At 44.8% G+C, this 21720-nt stretch overlaps 2 protein-coding genes across 2 annotated transcripts; both read right to left on the bottom strand.

Moving 5' to 3' along the window:
- Positions 1-7551: 7551 nt before the first annotated feature.
- Positions 7552-11539, bottom strand: LOC128718791 (multiple epidermal growth factor-like domains protein 11). Its single transcript, XM_053812407.1, has 5 exons — positions 11527-11539; positions 11348-11385; positions 10520-11253; positions 7743-9271; positions 7552-7601 (listed from the first exon to the last, which is right to left on the bottom strand). Exons 1-5 carry the CDS (start codon positions 11537-11539, stop codon positions 7552-7554), a joined length of 2364 nt encoding a protein of 787 aa, XP_053668382.1.
- A 2964-nt stretch (positions 11540-14503) lies between these two features.
- LOC128706714 (multiple epidermal growth factor-like domains protein 10) lies at positions 14504-17190 on the bottom strand. The gene is made up of 4 exons (XM_053801656.1): positions 17087-17190; positions 16904-17009; positions 14602-16837; positions 14504-14535 (listed from the first exon to the last, which is right to left on the bottom strand). Exons 1-4 carry the CDS (start codon positions 17188-17190, stop codon positions 14504-14506), a joined length of 2478 nt encoding a protein of 825 aa, XP_053657631.1.
- Positions 17191-21720: the final 4530 nt, after the last annotated feature.

The following is a 21720-nucleotide window of genomic DNA, read 5'->3' as shown; positions in this document are numbered from 1 at the left end:
GAGCTAAGTGCAAGGGCGCGCAACAGAGTGGTGCTGTCGATGCATTCATGTTTAGGGTTGAGCATTTACGGCGGTACGACGACGTTTTGCTCGCGATTTCTGACCACGTGGAGGGCACGGAATTGGAACGAGCGGATGCCAGAATCGTACTCCCCACCCCGGTGCTCGAATGGTAACGCGCTTGTAGTTTATTGAATTTATGTGAAAACACAGGTTCCCAATGTTGCGCTGCACATTCCGATCCACGTGCCAAGGTACGTAAGCCCGTGGTACGGAGTGTGTGTACGAGTATACATGCATCGATTTACGACAATACGTGCCAGCAGGTGGAATGCGTGAGCCGCGCCTTTCCCATGGCAGTCACTTTTCACCGTAGTCAAGCACTTTTTCTTAACAGGTCGCAGGATCGGAAAATTCGTTCGCCTTCGCTTCGCCTTTCCGGTTTGCAAGTCTAACATAAAATTGCATTCTTATGTTTGAGCTTTTTTCCCCGTTTTCCTCCTACGGTGCCAGCCGAGTACTTAGGACGGGCAGAGCCGAAATCTCGTTGCTCCTGAAGGTCTCACAGCTAAGCCGGTGAAGTAATTTAAAGTACCATAAACTGGCAACCAGTTGAGCTCGGCCAAAGTCAGTACATTTAGCAAGTTTATGGCCATCGAATCGTGCCTTCGGTGGAAAATCTTGACAATAATATTTATTTGTGCAGCGCGCAAAAAGGATTCCGGCGAGTCACGGACGAAAGGTGTGTTTGTTGGAGCTGTAACGCAGTTTGTATGCGTACTTTCCGTGCAGCTGTACGGTTTTATAGGGTAAAATAAATAAAATAACATCTTCCAAGTGGATACAAGCGCAGAACAACCCCGAACAAAAGCACCGAAGTCAACCGAAACTCACTTCCTGACAGTCCGCTAATGCCAGCGGATGGTTAATTTGTATCAATCGCAAGGTGGGCAATAAATGGCGGAACCACAACATCAACCCCCGAATGCATCCGAAGGAAATTAGCACCCCTTTGGGAGAATGTGAGAAGCGGATCATAAAGCTACGATAATTCAGTGGCGCACGCTGTTGGGTATCGTAAATATTTACGCCACCTAATTTACCTCCCTCGGTTTCACGGTTTCAGGGGGAAGAGCTCGAGTTAGCAAAGTTACGCCTGTGCTGTCATAAAGTAATCAAACTTTCCCGGTGAACCTTCATTTACATATGGTTATCTTGTGCATTGTTTTCCGGTTCCGAGGGATCGCACCGGAACGCTTCATTGGCACCGCCGGCGAGCGTCTTGAAGTGCAATTCATCGAGCGAGCAAACCATGACGCACAGGGGCCAACTTCTTTCGCTGGAGTGGAAACATTGCTGTCTAGTGCTCCGCAGGAAAAACATGTTCGTCCTGCCATGTTGGTACAAATACGCAAACGCACACAGTGCGCGTTCGTCTTCAAAACCGCGGTGGACGGAGAATAGAATAATTTATAGACGAGCTTCATAACTCCTTCGGTCGTACCCGAATCCGTTCTCGCAGGACTTTGTTGCCGTGGCCGCGTTGCTGAAGCGCACCGATCGCCTTTGGCAAGTGCCTGCCGACCATAAGATGGTAATGAAAAACCACTTTATTTCAGTTATAAATTAATTTTTTCCTTCGCTACTTGTACTGCGCGGCCTGACAGTGCTGCAGCGTGCGAGAACTTGCAACAGACTGGGCCGGGCAACTCTTACGGGAGCGACCGCGTTCGGTGTGCTCATATAAATTATCGCTCTGCACCGGTCACGTGAAGCATTCGGTGCTGAAGTTGCCAACTGACGGTGCGTACGTTTCCTGAAGGTGTAGTTCCGGGATGTTGTAATAGGATAACTATCCTTCCGGTTGCATTGCGCGTCTCGTTTGGCCATTCGGTAGGACCGGGCCCAGTGTCTGCATTATGACTGCTGGGAGTGGTTCCACCGTTAATGGATAATGGTGTACGCACATTCGGATGAAACACGGCGTCTAGGTTCCGCGGGAGCGATTCTTTTCCAAGGGGTCATTACATTTATGTACCTATCATCGCCGTGTGTTTCGAACTGTAGGCCGGGCTGTGTCATTACCAGGACCCTATCTGGCCGTTTATGTAACTGCGATGACTGCAGTATTGACCACAATAAACTACAGTGCTGTTAAGTTGAATGATTTGTTGATATATTTACCAACAATTAACGATTGGTGTCCACCGTATTTTTTGTTTCTGTCCCAACATATCAGCAGTAATCTGATGCGCTAGCACTAACCGTTAGAATGGGTGTGCCGACCGTCACGAGTGCCGTCTTTATGGCGGACCATCCATCACGACCATTATCTTTTTATCACATTTGTGTGGTGACAAACAATCTCGCAGGATTTAGAGCCTGATTAGCGATCTTGCGCTAATGTGTGTGACTTCTGCTAGGTCATTGAAGTTTCCCCGAGGAGAGTGCTTAACATCCCTGAGCCAAGGGATGAGAGACAAAGAAAAATAGCTTGTTAGGATTAGCATTCTATCAAATTTCGTTATATTTCTATCAAGGATCAGAATGATGCGATGTCATTTAACAGGAGCATCATTGAATATATGAAGTTATTAATAATATTTTGAATATCTTTGGATGGGTAGACATAAATTGCGGGAAAAAAATATGCGCGAAAATGTCTTACATCATTCATAATCAGGGGCTTATACCGTGGGTATCAATTTCCTATGTCGGTGAACAAATGTGGTGTGAAAAAGCGAACGTAGAAGACTTCTTCCCGGTAAGCTTAGCATGGTTTTCACTTTTATTCCGGGTTTGGTTTCGCGACCGAACGCTGACCGGCTGCGGAACGATCAAACAAAAGGACTGCCAGGAAGAGGACCTGGAAGACAAATTCTCTTTCCCATGGTCCTGCCCACGGTTCTACCGTCGTTGTTCCTTCCTGTCCGATTGCTTTTGTTTCATCGTTTTGCTGTAAATACATCTTTCCTGGCCGGAACGCGCTAGATGCAGCCCAAACGCACTTTAACAAGCGTCCACCGAAAAGCAGGGATAAATGGAGCCACACAAAAAAAAACCTCCCGAACACCAAAGCAACCTCGTAAGCATATTGTTGAAGGTACACTGCAGCTGAGCCGGCGTCTTGGTTTCGGTCACGATCAAGATGAGGGGTTTTTTCCCTCTTTTTTGGCCAGTACGCTTTCGCCGTCTTCTCGACAAGTGAAAAAACCTATAATTTGCACATTCTACTGGCGGCGTCGTGATCATGAATAGAAGGCGCACGGAGATTCCACTGCCCGGGAGACCCTTTGCTGAGCGAGACAGGAAATATATTATTAATTACAGAGTAGGCGATCCCGACGAAAGATGGACAACACGTACGGAATCAAGTGCCGCCCGTGTTTGCAAAAGGTATCGGGTCTGCTCGGCACAGCTCGACTTAACCGTATCCGGATATTTCGGACATTCGCTATTGTAAGGATGTAATGGGAGGCGCTGCAGGATGAATTATGTGATGATGTGTTAAATTTCGTCTGTCCTCAGGAAATTTTGATTACGTACGCCAGGCCTTCCTGTGGTACCCGAGCCAGATAAGGTTAGGGCAGAGGATACCGAGCATAATCATTGTGCAGGTAGTTCTTATAGCGATGTAGGTAGGTAGCTGTCATGTGTTCAACAATTAAAACTACAGCGCTGGTGTTGATAGCACAGATTACCTTGCAGTCAAAAACTTTGGACAATTTAAACCAAAATACAAGCGCCCAGTAATACCAAAACTTTACTCCACTCAACATTTGGGAAGTTTCAATTATTTAGATTTTGTCCAATTATCCTCTACCCCGGAAACACTTCACACGTCATGAGCGCTATCAGGGCACGCGTCCAGCGGCGCCACCTTGCGGGTCCACCACAATCGATCCGAAGAAATACCCGCCGGAAACCTTCGTCAATGTCAGCTAACGGGAGGCTTTTAAGCGTGACAGCGCGGGGAATATGGCCAAAGACAAAAAAAACAACCCCCCGGTACACATTCTACGTCCCCGAGCGAAATCCTAACGCTGCATAAATTTAGTTTTTTTCCGCACCCGAAAAGAAATGAAACATGAAAACGTCATAATTGTACCCTCGGGGGTGGGGCTAGCCAAAGCTCGCTGACTTTCGTTATTTGTGTCATATCAAAATGTGTGAAAATAAAGTAGAAATGCCTTTCTTTTTAGAGGGGGAGAATATATATTTTGCTAAAGATGGTCTTTATAAATTCGACTTACCGCAACATTTGGTATGTTGAAATTTTATGAGATAACTCCGCACGATCCCGCAAACGTTGTGCACGGGAAAGCGGGGCTCGTGTTGACGTAACGACAAACGATATCACCGCTTGTGGAGTGTATTATTTTTCCTGAACGAAACACAAATCTCTTGTTTACCGATTAATAACACAAAAACAGTGAAGTACGCGTAACGTAGTGGCAATAATAGCTCAAGTGAATTATAATGTCAAACAAACATGTTTAGACGATAAAAATTGGCACAGGATAATGAGTTGCCGAAGGAACAAAAACCAAACGACACACATTCTTAATCACAAAATATGCGTACTTTTGACGAAATAATCAACCCTGTCAGTGCTGAAGCGAAAATGACATTGTTAGAAGATTGTACCGGTGTCATAATCGGGCATCATTTGTCATTTTGTTCTCAGCATCAGCACCTTATCGTGCCGTATGGCTTGGCTGATGGCTATCAAGTCAGGCCAAATTTTCCCATTTTCACACATACACACACAAACACATCCGTTTGCTGGGTGGCCGCGACTGTTCGGGTGTTAGCATGCTGACGGAAAATAAAGCCATTTGTATGACGGTTCGCATTAAGGTGAGTTATTAGAGCGCACAAATTGCTCGAGAAAAACTGGCAAAGAAATTGGCAACCCAAAGACGGAGGGATACGGGATGGTCGTCTAACGGGCGGATGAGAGAGTGTGTGGGGGGGATGTGGGGGTAGTGCTTTAGTTTGAAAGCAAAATGTAATAATCACTTCATTTCATGCATACATGCAATACCGTATCGCTTTCGCGCTGTCAAAAGCTGCTCACCGAACCAAACCGGACATGTTCTCAAAGCCGACACGGCGTCTCCAAACGTTTCGCGTAACCTTTCCCGAGCTTTGGGAATTTACTTAGCAACATGACGTCAACTGTTGTCGGAGTCGGTCGGGTCGGGCGCTCCTTAACCGCCACCTACACAAGCACCCAGCGACCGATTCGATAAAAGGCAAACAAGGAATAAGAATGGTGTTAAGAAAAGCTAATGTAACGCTCAGTCTCGTTATGCGCAAACTATGGCCATGTTCTTCCGTGCCCACCACATTTGTCACACACACACGCACACACCCGCCCTTCGTAAAACCAAAACAAAACCACCGTAAACCGTGGCCGTGACCAATGGATTGCGTCGATTGTTGGCGGAAAAACATTTTCCACGCGAAATAAAAATGAAACGGTTGGGGGCCGCGTTGACGGGCGCAAATGGCAGTTTGCGGAAATGGCAAAAATACGACACTCGGAGCTTAGCAATATTAATGCTAATTTATGAGCACCCCGTACTGTAGTACCGACTGTTTTGTTGTGTCGGTACTAGCGGCTCGTAAAATAGCTTCATTAGGAGAGTATGCCTGGCTGAAGATTTAAGCTACAGTTGATTACACTTCGGCGCTCGGTTCGGTGTGGTAAAGCAAGGATGTAAGAGCTTCAAGTTCAAAATGGTAAAGTTCCTACCATCTCTGCATTGTGCCCAAGTTGCACTGAAATGTATTGAGGTAGATCAGGAATTCTTCATCACACATTTCGAAAATTTTGTGGGCAAATTCTAGTTCAACTTGAACAGAATCCAATAACGGCTAAATACTTTACCTATTGCAGTCTGAACCATGTTCGGTTTGGCAAAGTGCCGCAAATTTGCGATAAGATTTTATTTTGAAGCATCAACCATTGTGTACTTTGAAAGACAAACCAAAGAACTCAATGAGTTTTGGTCCAGTTTATCAACTCATACCATATAGAACTCTTCAATCCACTGGTTGGGAAATATATCATTCCAAATTTACCTGTCAATTGATTGCATCAACACATTTATAACCCTCAGTAGGAGCTGGTGATTGGACCGATGGTGTTGTTTCGAACTGAAGTGGGTTTTGATATTGTCCTCCCTTCCCTACCACACTACCGACACCGGTCCGATTCAGCCACATTAGGACCAAGAGAAGAAAATTCCACCGAGGAGCTTACGGGTTAAATTGTTTTCGTACCAATCATAGCTGCTTTTGATTTAGGCGCCTCTATCGAAATCCGTTTTGATTCACCTATCACAGAAGATGATTAATAGTTAGTTCCTACAAATGATTAATCAATGTGTTAAATAGCCGAGTTTCACAGCTTGCGTGATGATGATTTTCTAGCTCGTTGGTGTTTCGTCTTGCGAGTTGATTTATTTATTGACCTGCTCGCATTGAACCACTGGCGAGCTAGGGTGAGCTTTTGCTTAGAACGGAAAGTTTTTCGCCCGGTTCCCATTGAAACGATTGAAATTGATGTTGCGATCGATGCCGATATGTTTTCTGATTGCCGCACCGTAAATGAATGTCCGCCATAACGGGGTACGGAAGTGTGTCGTTTAATGGTAATTTGAATAATTTCAATGCACAACTCATTGGAGTTTTTGTGTGCGGTGATCCCATTCTTTCCATTGTCATAATAGAAATGATAGGAACAGGCGTTCGTTGGGAAACCGCGGATATCCTGTTGAAGTTCCATTTTGCATACCACAAGAGTGTGTGTAACCTTACCTACGCAGAGGGACGAGTGGGAGTCCCCATTCGTCTGCATAGATGACATCTATAACCGCTGGCAGCAGTTTGTATGGAAGAAAACGGAATATATTCGTAGAAAAATATTTATTATTGAGCAATAATTTACAGCGAGTTGGTGGTGTTCACTTCTTTTTTATGGGCTTTTTTTACAAAAGGGGTACACTACTGCTGGTCGGAAACTGGCCGAATCGGTGGTCTAGGAACCGGCGGCATCGTCGTCCCAGTCTAGTTCAACAGGACCGAAATGGGTACCTTGGTGTTATCATATAACTCATGGTGTCGCGGCATAACATTCGTCTCTCGCTCTCCCCCGCTCCCGTCTGAGTTTGGATGTATCGTTGGGTTGCTGCTACCAAAGTCATATATCGTGACAGGCCATAAATAACATTTATTCATTGACTTTTTGCTGCTGCTGCTGTCTCGACGCGAAATTATGCGGCGTTAGAATTGCTTTGCAATCAGAGCAAACTACTCAGGAGTATGTTTTCAAGTGCTTTTAAACTTTTTGGTATCGCCTCCCTCGTATGATCGAGGAACATTAAAAGTTCCATGACTTTAACACGTATAACTTAAGTTTAATATAACACAGAGTTTTATTGGTTTGAATAATTGTTAAATTTATTGGTAAATTTAATGTTAACAAATTAGAAAAACCATATCACACATCACGATGATCATTACGATAACTTTCGAGCGAAATCACGGCGAGAACTTCTCGATTTCGATGTCTCCATAACAGAAGTCAGGTTCTGTAAGAAAAATGTCAATAAAGAAAAAAACAACATTTAAGAATATCATCACATTGAATAAAATTTCAATCAGGTCATTAATTCTTGCTGAACAAACTTTAGAAGTGTGTATACAGTATTTAGGATAAGTTTTTTACATACCTCTTATTAAAAAGCTACCGGAAGAAGATCTATTGTACACGATGTATGCAATACCGAACAGTGTAGCGAGTCCACCTATCATTCCAACTATGGCCCACAAAATCAAGCTATCCTTAAGCTGTACTATTCCCAGCTTCTGTAAAACCTGCCAAGCTTCTGCTGGCAAAACACACTGTATGTTGTTCTGGTCGTCCACTGTCAGAGTCTTGTCTCCATGACATGCACATTCGTCCGGTGCCTTGCAGTACATCTCTTCCGTACAGTTCCCGCACACCGGTTCGCATGTATCTGTCTGGTTGTTCATCTCATAGCCGTCGAAACAAGAGCACTCGTCTGGCATTACGCACTCGCCATGATCACATCGCTCGCAGACCGGCGAGCAAGTGTATGCGTTGACCAGGTTACTGTAGCCGTCGAAGCATTGGCACAGGTTCTCGACACAGACTCCATTGCTTCCTTCGCAGTCCTTCTCGCAGATTGAAGCACAGGTTTCATTATATCCTGCTGTATATCCTTCGAAGCAAGTGCACTGATTAGGCGCGGTGCAGGTGCCATTATCACACTCTTGTTCACAGACTGGAGCACATTCTTTCAATAGATCCTGCTCATATACAGCTTCATATCCCGCTATACAACGAGACTCATTCGGCGATGTACATTCGGCGAATTCAGCCAGATCGGAGCACTGTGGCATGCATCGATCGGGCAGCATGGTCGTTTGCATCTTATATCCTTCGAAGCACTCACATTCGTTGGGTCCGGTACAACTACCTCCAGTTTCGCAATCGACTACCTCAGGATCACAGTAAGGCGAGCAACTACTCGCATTAACAGCCACATATCCCTCGAGACATTCACACTTTGCAGGCGCCACACAGGTTCCATTTTCACAGCCATCCACACAAACGGGCTCACAAACCGAAGCGGCAGTTGGGGACTCACTGTAACCCTCCCAGCACTGACATTCGTTAGGTTTGGAGCATGACCCGAAACTGCATGGGGGATTACACACAGGCACACATCGTTGTACCTTGTCCTCGCCCATCTCTAAGGCGTATCCTTCGACGCACTCGCATGCATTCACTGCTGTACAACGGCCGTTGTTACAGTCCACCACTGCCGGGTCACAGGCTGGTACACAGAGGTGTGTTTCGTTCTTTTCGTGTCCTGCGTGACATTCGCACACGTTCGGGGCAATGCATTGGGCCATCTCACAGGGTGGATCACAGACCGGCATACATATGTTGGGCATATCCTTCCGTGCTATGTATCCTTCATGACATTCGCAGCGATCTTCTTCCACACACCGAGCATTGACACATTCGGGATTACAGATCCGTTCGCATCCCATCACGTTGCTTTGGTGGAGTCGTGTTAGATGATAGTTTTCTTCACATTGCAGCACATTCGGAGCTATGCAGAAACCGTTCTGTTCGTTAACGTATTTCGGTTCACAGACCGGGTCACATTTGTGGTCGTAAAGCGACGAACGAGCGTAACCATCATTACACTGACACTTATTCGGTTCATAACAGTAACCATTCTCACACGGGCGATCGCATATTGGAGAACATCGGTAGGTAGAGTCCGTCGGTCTCTTGTATCCTTCGTGGCAGTCACACACATTGGGCTCCACACAGGTACCATTCCGACATGGTGGATCACACACTGGTGCACATCGAACAACTTCGTACCGGTAGCCTTGATTACATTGGCAGATATTCGGAGCCGTACACACGCCATTGCCACAATCGTTTGTACAGATCGGTTCGCACTGAAACTGATCTTGTGAAGGCTGGAATCCCTCGCGACATTGACATCGATTACGCCCGACGCACTGACCGTTTTGACAAGGCTTATCACAGCTCGGCACGCACAGTGTTGCGTTTCCGAATCCGTCATAGTCCGCGATAACCGTACTTTTGAAATACCCTTCCGCACAGATGCACTCTCCACTTGTGGTACAGATCCCGTTCAAACAGATGCCGTTGCACTTTGGAACGCAAGTACCTCCATTGCTGCGCTCAAAGCCCTTGTTGCATATGCACTGGTTCGGAGCAACACACGTCCCATTCTGGCAGTTACTGCACACGGGCTTACAAACTCCACTGACCATCGTATAGCCGTCCAAGCATTTGCACTTTCCAGGCTCTGAGCAGTAACCATTCTCACACGGGGGATCGCATATTGGAGAACATCTGTAGGTAGAGTCCGTCGGTCTCTTGTATCCTTCGTGGCAGTCACACACATTGGGCTCCACGCAGGCACCATTCCGACATGGTGGATCACACACTGGTGCACATCGATCAACTTCGTACCGGTAGCCTTGATTACATTGGCAGATATTCGGAGCCGTACACACGCCATTGCCACAATCGTTTGTACAGATCGGTTCGCACTGAAACTGATCTTGTGAAGGCTGGAATCCCTCGCGACATTGACATCGATTACGCCCGACGCACTGACCGTTTTGACAAGGCTTATCACAGCTCGGCACGCACAGTGTTGCGTTTCCGAATCCGTCATAGTTCGCGATAACCGTACTTTTGAAATACCCTTCCGCACAGATGCACTCTCCACTTGTGGTACAGATCCCGTTCAAACAGATGCCGTTGCACTTTGGAACGCAAGTACCTCCTTTGCTGCGCTCAAAGCCCTTGTTGCATATGCACTGGTTCGGGGCAACACACGTCCCATTCTGGCAGTTACTGCACACGGGCTTACAAACTCCACTGACCATCGTATAGCCGTCCAAGCATTTGCACTTTCCAGGCTCTGAACAGTAACCATTTTCACACGGGGGATCGCATATTGGAGAACATCTGTAGGTAGAGTCCGTCGGTCTCTTGTATCCTTCGTGACAGTCACACACATTGGGCTCCACGCAGGCACCATTCCGACATGGTGGATCACACACTGGTGCACATCGATCAACTTCGTACCGGTAGCCTTGATTACATTGGCAGATATTCGGAGCCGTACACACGCCATTGCCACAATCGTTTGTACAGATCGGTTCGCACTGAAACTGATCTTGTGAAGGCTGGAATCCCTCGCGACATTGACATCGATTACGCCCGACGCACTGACCGTTTTGACAAGGCTTATCACAGCTCGGCACGCACAGTGTTGCGTTTCCGAATCCGTCATAGTCCGCGATAACCGTACTTTTGAAATACCCTTCCGCACAGATGCACTCTCCACTTGTGGTACAGATCCCGTTCAAACAGATGCCGTTGCACTTTGGAACGCAAGTACCTTCATTGCTGCGCTCAAAGCCCTTGTTGCATATGCACTGGTTCGGAGCAACACACGTTCCATTCTGGCAGTTACTGCACACGGGCTTACAAACTCCACTGACCATCGTGTAACCGTCCAAGCATTTGCACTTATCAGGTTCTGCACAATAACCATTCTCACAGCGCGATTTGCAGGCCGGTATACATAAGCCATCGGAATTGGTGTAGAAACCGGGGCAACAAATCAATCGAGAGGTTAATGAGTACTCCAACTGCGTAATTAAAGGTGATTGTAAAGGTCTCAGTAAATCGAAAGGTGTTAAGTTACCTATCATTATTAAATAAAAAATCACCAATATTACTTACGGAACATGTAGTTATTGTACATCGATACGAGACATGTCCTGTAAACCATCCACAATCAACGGAATTGATCGCATAAGAGTGGGAAGGCCTCGCAGAATATACCCTAGCACATAGAATATTTGATTATCTCATTAAAATATCCTTATTCGCACTACAAAACTGGTGCCTGTAATACTCACCTAATTGTCTCATTGCATGTTGGTTTAATTTGGGCTTCAACACCGAATGGCCTCGAACAAATGCACAATACTCCAGCCAACCAGAGCAAATGTTTGAACTCCATGGTAAGGATCGCGATCTCAACCGCCTGGTAGAGTTATCCAAGCTGTACTGTTCCTACCAGTCCGTTAGTCGGTGGCAGTTGCTGGCGACGTCTAGCAGCTTATATTTTTAACATTTTATCACAATGACTAAGATTCTGATTAAGTCTTGGAATGTTCTTCGCATGATCCTCCGCAGTATTAAGTTTGTGGTCGATTGCATATTAGGATTTATGCGTGCTTGTTTACGCAAATATGTTTACGCAAATAGCATCAAAACGAATGCAGTAACAAGTGCGATAATTCAGTGTAATAAAATAGGTCCGTCGATAAAACACAGCACTGGTCATCAAAACTGAATCAGCTGTGACTAACAGTTAATTTCCAGAAATAGAAGTGAATCATCAGCAAACCATTATATCAGTTCTTCCAAATGCGGTACTTAAAATAGCATAACGCACATCTTCCTTAAGGATATATCCAAATGCGCCAAAGTACATGCGGTACAAGTTAAGCCGAGAACCTTAAAATGCTTGAGACAACAGTTCATCTTGCTCCTCATAGTGGAAGACGATGAAAGTGCTGACTATCACAAGTATGAATGATGATGATGGTTCCCTTGTATAATTTTCCTCATCCGAATCCCGTAACATCTCAACTTCTGTATGAACAACACACCCAAAACCACTGACGACTGAAGAGACTTCATCGAATAACTAAGAATGTTGGGCAGGCTCCTTCGACACTTCTGGTTTATGTCTGATCGTATTCTTCTAGAATCTTCTGTCCTTATGTTATACATCACCTTTCCGACTTGCTGGTTGCTCACTCCTGAAACGCAAATACATTTGCTTGTACGGTACAATTGGATATGCACTGCTTTTCGTACTTTGAATTATCTTTACTTTAACCTTGAAGTTCCTACGAAATGCATCAGATTTTACTGCGGGTTTAAACAACTTTATACATATATGTATCATGCGATCATGATCATGTATCATCCTGCAATGGCGGATTTGATTGTGATATCCAAAAACTCTTGTTTTGCTTTATAAATATCGCATCTGCGTTTGGAACTTCAAAACATAAGAAAAAATAAAGTAAATTTTATAGCACGTATTAAAATAATGTAAATTTGACTAGCATCTCGCAAGTATGTAACAACGCAAGTACAAATAATCCTGATAGAACAGTGTTAATTCCAATTTGTTCAACGGGAACGGAGAAACGGAACGGAAAACGGATCTTTCATTAGAGTTTGAAAGAGAATTTACTTTTTAAATAAAAAAAGAGATTGTTACGAACGTTATCGTAACAGAACGGCTCATAAAACGCGGTGTAGTTTTTAATAGCTTTATTTTCCTCGAGAGAGGGCTAAAAAATTCACTATCGTTTCGCAATAAATAATGAGCGCTTTTTTCCCTTCGTCGGTCCCCTTTATGCCTTTTTTCTCGTCCTGGCCAGACAATGACCCCTAATCGAAACGTTATTCGGCCCGATCGACTCCACTTCGTACTGGGCGACGACGCCAGCGCCATCTACATGTCGTTTATCTCTGACACTTGTTCCTAGTTTTCCTAATTTCAATCGGACCGTTGATTTGTATCAACAGAGATAGTTAAACAATGTGTGATGATCGACATAATAACGTTACACGTTTATTTAGAAAGGTATTGTTCTCTAATAAGAACTTGTAAAAACAATAAGACGAATAACCGGAGACCGGAGAGATAACAACATCTGACAATTTGGGTCATGCCATGATGGCCGTTTGACAGCCTTAAAAATAATGACAACTTTCATTTTCTCGATTCTTGCCTGCTTTGATCGATACAAAAGCGACGCTGCACTTAGTTTACTTTTCGCAATTCGAGCGCTACACTGACAACTTATTGGTCTACCGAACCAATAGCGGAGAGAGTCGGGACAGTGATAAGCTCACTAGAGGCACAACGATAAGACACGGTAAGTGCGTCATCATACTTCGAGTCTTTTACCTCTGGATGCCGTTTACAAAAATCCGCAGGAACGGCGTTTTGCAACGCAGCTGACGGGAGGTAGAATGAGAAGAGGAACCAAAAATTGTACGTAGAAAAATATTTATTATTGAGCAATAATTTACAGAGAGGTGGTGGTATTCATTTAATTTAGAGTGCTTATTGCTTTCAGTTTCCAAGAGAAGTACACTACTGCTCTTCGGAAACTGGCCTAATCTGGTCTAGAATCGTCCCAGTCTAACACAACAGGACCGAAGTTATGGCCTTGATAATATTATATAACTCATGGTATTGCGGCCATTTCATGAGAATGGTACCGGACCACGCAATCCGAAAGTCCTTTTAGGTCATCCACATGAATAGAGGAGGTGTGCTAAGCCCAATGGAGTGATAGTGTTGATACTTCTGACAAAAAGGTAGCAGGATAGAGGAGCTGACGACGACAGTCGACTTCTTCAGGGCTTCAGGAAAGGACTTCTTCAGCAGGTGAAGTCCGAGAAGCCGTTGGATAGCGCCAGACAAATAAACCATTGAGAACGCTGTCGGTCATATCTAGGCTTGGGTTGCTGCTACCAATGTCATACATCGTGACACTCCATGCAACACTTATTCATTGTCTTGTTGTTGCTGCTGTCTTGAGGCGAAGTTATGTGGTATTAGAGTTGCTTTGGAATCCTACTCAGGAACTCAGGAACATACTACTCAGAGATTTTGTTTTCAAGTGCTTAAATGTTTTATCAGTTCAATCACATTTAACCAAGGGACACTTTAAGTTTGAAGGTTTGATAACAATATAACAAAATATGCAAAATTTAATACAGTTTGAAGTCTTTGCTTCGATTAAAGACCAAGTGAAAAAGGCAACGATGTACAAAATCGCCACTGTGTTGAACCTCATTTTAATCAATCAGTTTGATGTCACTCATTCTTACTGTAGGAAAAAGGAATATTATAAATTAAATAATATACAGTGCTTTAGATCAGTTGGTTTTCGTACCTGTAGTGTTGAAGCTACCGGAAGATCTTTTGTACATGATGTATGCAATACCGAACAGTGTTGCGAGTCCACCTATCATCCCAATCATGGCCCACAACACCAAGTTATCCTTCAGCTGAATCATGGTTTCTGCTGGTAAAACACACTGTATGTTGTTCTGGTCGTCCACTGTCAGAGTCTTGTCTCCATGACATGCACATTCGTCCGGTGCCTTGCAGTACATCTCTTCCGTACAGTTCCCGCACACCGGTTCGCATGTATCTGTCTGGTTGTTCATCTCATAGCCGTCGAAACAAGAGCACTCGTCTGGCATTACGCACTCGCCATGATCACATCGCTCGCAGACCGGCGAACAAGTGTATGCGTTGACCAGGTTACTGTAGCCGTCGAAGCATTGGCACAGGTTCTCGACACAGACTCCATTGCTTCCTTCGCAGTCCTTCTCGCAGATTGAAGCACAGGTTTCATTATATCCCGCCGTATATCCTTCGAAGCAAGTGCACTGATTAGGCGCGGTGCAGGTGCCATTATCACACTCTTGTGCACAGACTGGAGCACATTCTTTCAATAGATCCTGCTCATATACAGCTTCATATCCCGCTATACAACGAGACTCATTCGGCGATGTACATTCGGCGAATTCAGCCAGATCGGAGCACTGTGGCATGCATCGATCGGGCAGCATGGTCGTTTGCAACTTATATCCTTCGAAGCACTCACATTCGTTGGGTCCGGTACAACTACCTCCAGTTTCGCAATCGACTACCTCAGGATCACAGTAAGGCGAGCAACTACTCGCATTAACAGCCACATATCCCTCGAGACATTCACACTTTGCAGGCGCCACACAGGTTCCATTTTCACAGCCATCCACACAAACGGGCTCACAAACCGAAGCGGCAGTTGGGAACTCACTGTAACCCTCCCAGCACTGACATTCGTTAGGTTTGGAGCATGACCCGAAACTGCATGGGGGATCACACACAGGCACACATCGTTTTACCTTGTCCTCGCCAATCTCTAAGGCGTATCCTTCGTCGCACTCGCATGCATTCACTGCTGTACAACGGCCGTTGTTACAGTCCACCACTGCCGGGTCACAGGCTGGTACACAGAGGTGTGTTTCGTTCTTTTCGTGTCCTGCGTGACATTCGCACACGTTCGGGGCAATGCATTGGGCCATCTCACAGGGTGGATCACAGACAGGCATACATATGTTGGGCATATCCTTCCGTGCTACGTATCCTTCATGACATTCGCAGCGATCTTCTTCCACACACCGAGCATTGACACATTCGGGATTACAGATCCGTTCGCATCCCATCACGTTGCTTTGGTGGAGTCGTGTTAGATGATAGTTTTCTTCACATTGCAGCACATTCGGAGCTATGCAGAAACCGTTCTGTTCGTTAACGTATTTCGGTTCACAGACCGGGTCACATTTGTGGTCGTAAAGCGACGAACGAGCGTAACCATCATTACACTGACACTTATTCGGTTCATAACAGTAACCATTTTCACACGGGGGATCGCATATTGGAGAACATCTGTAGGTAGAGTCCGTCGGTCTCTTGTATCCTTCGTGACAGTCACACACATTGGGCTCCACGCAGGCACCATTCCGACATGGTGGATCACACACTGGTGCACATCGATCAACTTCGTACCGGTAGCCTTGATTACATTGGCAGATATTCGGAGCCGTACACACGCCATTGCCACAATCGTTTGTACAGATCGGTTCGCACTGAAACTGATCTTGTGAAGGCTGGAATCCCTCGCGACATTGACATCGATTACGCCCGACGCACTGACCGTTTTGACAAGGCTTATCACAGCTCGGCACGCACAGTGTTGCGTTTCCGAATCCGTCATAGTCCGCGATAACCGTACTTTTGAAGTACCCTTCCGCACAGATGCACTCTCCACTTGTGGTACAGATCCCGTTCAAACAGATGCCGTTGCACTTTGGAACGCAAGTACCTCCATTGCTGCGCTCAAAGCCCTTGTTGCATATGCACTGGTTCGGGGCAACACACGTCCCATTCTGGCAGTTACTGCACACGGGCTTACAAACTCCACTGACCATCGTATAGCCGTCCAAGCATTTGCACTTATCAGGTTCTGCACAATAACCATTCTCACAGCGCGATTTGCAGGCCGGTATACATAAGCCATCGGAATTGGTGTAGAAACCGGGGCAACAAATAGATCGGGAGGATAAAGAATAGTCCAGCTGTAACATGTTATTAAAAAGGCGGTAAATTACTGATCGATACTAAAAAAATCGAGTGCTTCTTACGGAACAAGTTGTTTTAGGGCATTGATATGTTACTTCGCGTCGATTCCATCCTCCACAACTTATGGTACTAGTCGTATAATAGGTAGATGACTTCGCCGAATATATCCTGGAAAATAGAATATTTGATTCCTTTATTAAATTGTCCTAATTTTGCTGTACAAAACTGGAATATATAATACTCACTTTACGTTTTCGCTGCAGGTGGGATTACTTTCGGCTTCAACGCCGAATGGCCTCGAACAAATGCACAATACTCCAGCCAACCAGAGCAAATGTTTGAACTCCATGATGAGGATCGCGATCTCAACCGCTCGGTAGCCTTATCAAAGCTGTACTGTTCCTACCAGTCCGTTAGTCGGTGGCAGTTGCTGGCGACGTCTAGCAGCTATTATTTTTAACATTTTATCACAATGACTTTGAGATGATGCAAGCCTTGGAACATTCTTTCCATGATGCTTTGAGAGTGTGGTCCAAAGTTGGGAATGTGCGGTTCTGTTCCATATACGGATTTATGTGTGCTTTGTTTACACAAAACATGTTGTAGACGGTCAAGACAAACACATCGATGAGAGCGATAATACAGCGTAATAAAATAGGTCCGTCGATAAAGCACAACACTGGTCAACAAAACTGAATCAGCTGTGATTCCCATTAACTCTCCAGAAATAGGACTGAATCACCAGTAAACTATTCTATCACATCTATTGCTTACGGTACAGAATCTTGTATGATGTTCATCGTTCCAGGGGATATTTAAAACAGTCTTGTTTAAAAATATTTAGAAACACACTCATAATTGTTTTATACAATAAAGATTCGGTGATTTTTCAACAGCAGATGGTTAGCCACGTTAATCACTTGTGACCATTGCTATAATTATCAGGTTCTTGGGGCTTTCCTGCTCGTTACCCTGCAGCACGGTATCGCTAGAGAAATGTGTGCTCGAAAGGGGTCTTAATGACAGTATTTACGCAATTTATGTGTCAGCCACAAGGAAGCTACCCGCTCAACTGCCATCACCACGACCCTTTTCCCTAAAACCCGACGCATTGCGGGAATGTATGTGGCGTAGAAAAATGGGACCGTTAGGTTTCAAATGGTACAGTCGTTCTATCTGCGGGCTTTCGTTTCGTTTCGTGCCCGGAACAGATGAACCGGAAGGAAGTGCGAATGGTAAAGCTCAAGACATACTTCCAGCGATATAAATCATGGAAAGAAAAAGAATTGATTCAGTAAAGGCAATTAAAAAGCTACAGATCTGATTTGGGAATATCTCGAGCAGCTGATGACATTGGTTTTACATCATTCGAACTGTGCTGGTCGCTTTCTTCTGTGTTGTAGGCAAATAGGAGGTTATTTTACCAAATTATCTTGAAGGCTGCGTAGAAGAGAAATCATTAAACACACAGTCTTTTTTACAGTCAACTTATTCAGCTAGTTGATCCGCATGCTGTTATTTCTGAGTACATTTTCCTTCGTTTATCTTGATCAAGCCCGTCGGGTAGAATTATCACTTCATCATTTAATCACTTGCAGATGCTTATGATTATATGGAAGTTAATGTGGTTGTTGATGGATACTCCTTACACTTGCTGTCGTGTTTGTGAAGGAGCGTGATGGCGTGTTATCGCTTTACGATGCCATTCCAGCGGAACATCATGGTGTGCATGGTCGGTATATTGCCACTTCCCAGCCAGTTAACTCTTTTCGCACCTGGAAACGTTACCGTCACCGTGATCAGATGACGATTTCGGAAGCCAGCGGGTGTGGGCGGCAAAAAAAAGGTGTTTCGAATACAGCAGGACAGTACGGTTTCGTTCCGCCTGAGTTCCACGGTGCTGCGTACAGCCGGACGTGATGACAGCGTAATCCAAACGAATGTTGCTACATTTTTCTTCCCACCGAACACATTCCGCCGCAACAACAAGAGGGCCCTTCAGCGAAGCGAGTTAGTGTAGCCGAACGGCAGCCTCTGAGACGAATAGCATGAGTTGTGATCATAAATGAACGATTGAAACCTGACCCACCCGAGCTCTCGGGCCATCGGAAAAGGCAAATGTTGGATGGGTGGGCGAATGGGAAAAGCAAAGTTTGCGGCGGTTGCCAGGCGGATTGCTTTTGTCAACGTTGGCAGAAAAGCGATTTATAATCGTATAAAAGCATGACTTTATTAGCGCTGTTACCATGTAATGATGTCGTAAATTAGGTGAAACCAAGAGCAGCTTACGGTTTGATTTCGGTGTAACACTGTGTTTTGCGAGGCCTCACTGGTAGCCCATCGTTTGCTATCTTGATTGTTATTACATTGTTTGCCAGCAAGGAAGGCAAGGATACCCACGTGTGGATAAATTGATTTTATTTGTTATGTGGTTCGGTTGTGCAAATTCTTGAAATTGTTTAACATGCGTCATGATTGCATCCTTCTTCAATCAAGCCTTTATTCAATTTCTTTTAACAAGATTTTTACCGTGGCACCACGCATGTGATTGAGGAATTATTTTCATCAATAACAAAGATTCTTAAAATTTTTCAAAATTTGTTCTTCATTTCAAGGTCTTAAAATTTAAACTGCATGTCATTGTATCTCTTTTTTCCTGGATGTTGGGATAATTGGAAACGTAATGAGATGTGTTTAGCACAACCTGTTTGTTTAACTGGTTACACGCTTTCGCTGGATGATTGATAAAAATGTATTTCAATTCAATCACCAACACCCAATCATGTGCAATTGAGCGTACTCTGCGCTAGCAGCTGTTCCAGCAATCCACCGAGAATTTGTGGAAACAATCGGTCTGCAAATAGCAATCCTATTTTTCTAATCTTCTGCAACCCATTTTTCAATCCGACCTGTTTCCCGATTAGGTAACGGCAAAACACTTTTCCTCAAACTTCGTGTAAACAAATGTCCTGAAATAACGTAAGAGCCTTAACGGTCGGCGATCCGGCAACCTCCTGCAGCTTAACGAGTTACTGAGCCCATTTCAAAGTTCATTTTAAGCTTCGGTCGCTGGCGTTTGTTGCGAACGCTGGGAACGGAACCGTCTGACGAAGGCATTCTTTAATTGCAGGTGGCTGTTAGCAGGGATTAATGTTGATTTGGAAATCCATCCAACTTCCAATGGATCTGCCGATGCTCAATGATTGAGCAGCGAAAGCAATAGGAAGAAAGCGCACCCGAACACTCATACATGATGTGTACCAAAGTGGAGATTATCTGCCTACCTGGAACCCTGAAGAGCTTCGCCTAATGATCGCAAAGCAGTCGTGAATTCTCCTGCTCCATTTGCCATTGTTAAAAAAGCAGAAAATTGTCCAACCATGACGAGGAGCAGTTGGGCATGCTGTGTTTGCTACCGACCGATCGTACCAAGGCTTCAGGTTGAAGGAAAAAGATGAGAACCGTGAAAGGATTAGAAGATAGAAATATACGTCAGCCTTTCGACGGGCGAAAGCAATAGACGTCGACATCTGCGACCCAAAACATTCAAACTCAGCGAAGAAGTCCACGGGCAAGATGCATTCAAACTGTGTACACCATTATAACCGTGTACTGCATATTTTTTCCCCCCTAAATCACCATTTATTCAAACAAAAATTACACTCAGTTTGCTTGGTTCCACGTCATTTCGCTGAGTAAAAAACCAAAACAGCGCTAGAAAAGAGTCAATGTGCTGCAATATTTCGCGGGAACAATCATTAATCATGCGGATCGATCAGGCTTAGCCTGATTAAGGCCACTGTTCCACGGGTATCATTATTAATGTGGATTTAGGGTTTGAAATATTTTAAATTCTCAACACAACGTGGCGGCTACTGGTAGTATCGATAGTTCCCATGGTTGGGTTAGGTCGAATGCGAGCGGAACAGTAAGAAAAAAAAGGCATGCTGATGATTAATGAACTTTAATGTGTGGAGAAAGGGCTGAAGATGAAATACGTATTGCACCACGGGGGTGTGAAGATTAGCTGGCGATAAAATTGTATAAATTCTCTTTTTTTCTCCCCTCCCTTTTGTTGGAGTCAGTAGTTTGTACAATGAGCAAATGGTCTAGAACAAAGCTGATGCGTGTTGTTGCATTTAGCTTGTTATATGTTTATCACGTCTGTACACAAATAGCCGGTGATGTTGTACATTCTCGCATGCGATGTGCAATGTCCAAGAATTTTAATTCATTTCGTGCAAGTCGTTTACATGACACATATTAGACATTATTGGTTCGTCTTCAATACATTTCATTTGTAATCTTACCGTACGACTGTCGAGTTACCTAACACCGTAACGTTGTCTATCCACTTATTGCCCACACTCAAATTATAGAGAGCAGTAAACACAAATGCTCGACCGACCGATGGCATTGACTAGAATTACCCGATGCGGTTGGCTTTTAATTGAAGTTTTCTTCGAATCGTTTCATTTCGAACCCATCAACCTTTGCTGCCCGATCGTACGAGTTTGTTGCTAGCCGTGGTAAGAAAGCATAACACTTGCAGCATTTGTGCAACTTTAATCAACACCACACACAGATTGCACCCGGATGACCGCAGCACCGAGTGTGCACGTGGCGCTTGTGGCCGGTGTCTGCTCTGTTGAGAAATTAGTTTCAAGAACGTTGTAATTCTACGGATCATGAAACGTGGATCAGTGTGTGCGTGTTTATGTGTTCGTGTCTGTGCAGAGCGTAGGTGGAATGCCTGTTTGGCATATGCGTGACCCATAGCAGGATCAACAAAAACCCTCCGGAGAAAAGACAATTCCAGTTGAGTGAGCTTCACGAATGTCTTCTGGCCAAAAGCTTACCTTTGAAACAGTGCGGCGGC

Source organism: Anopheles marshallii, chromosome 2, assembly GCF_943734725.1.
Source record: "Anopheles marshallii chromosome 2, idAnoMarsDA_429_01, whole genome shotgun sequence".
Taxonomy (NCBI): Eukaryota; Metazoa; Arthropoda; class Insecta; order Diptera; family Culicidae; genus Anopheles; species Anopheles marshallii.
The sequence above is the reverse complement of the archived record's forward strand: the minus strand, read 5'-3'. Positions and strand labels throughout refer to the sequence as shown.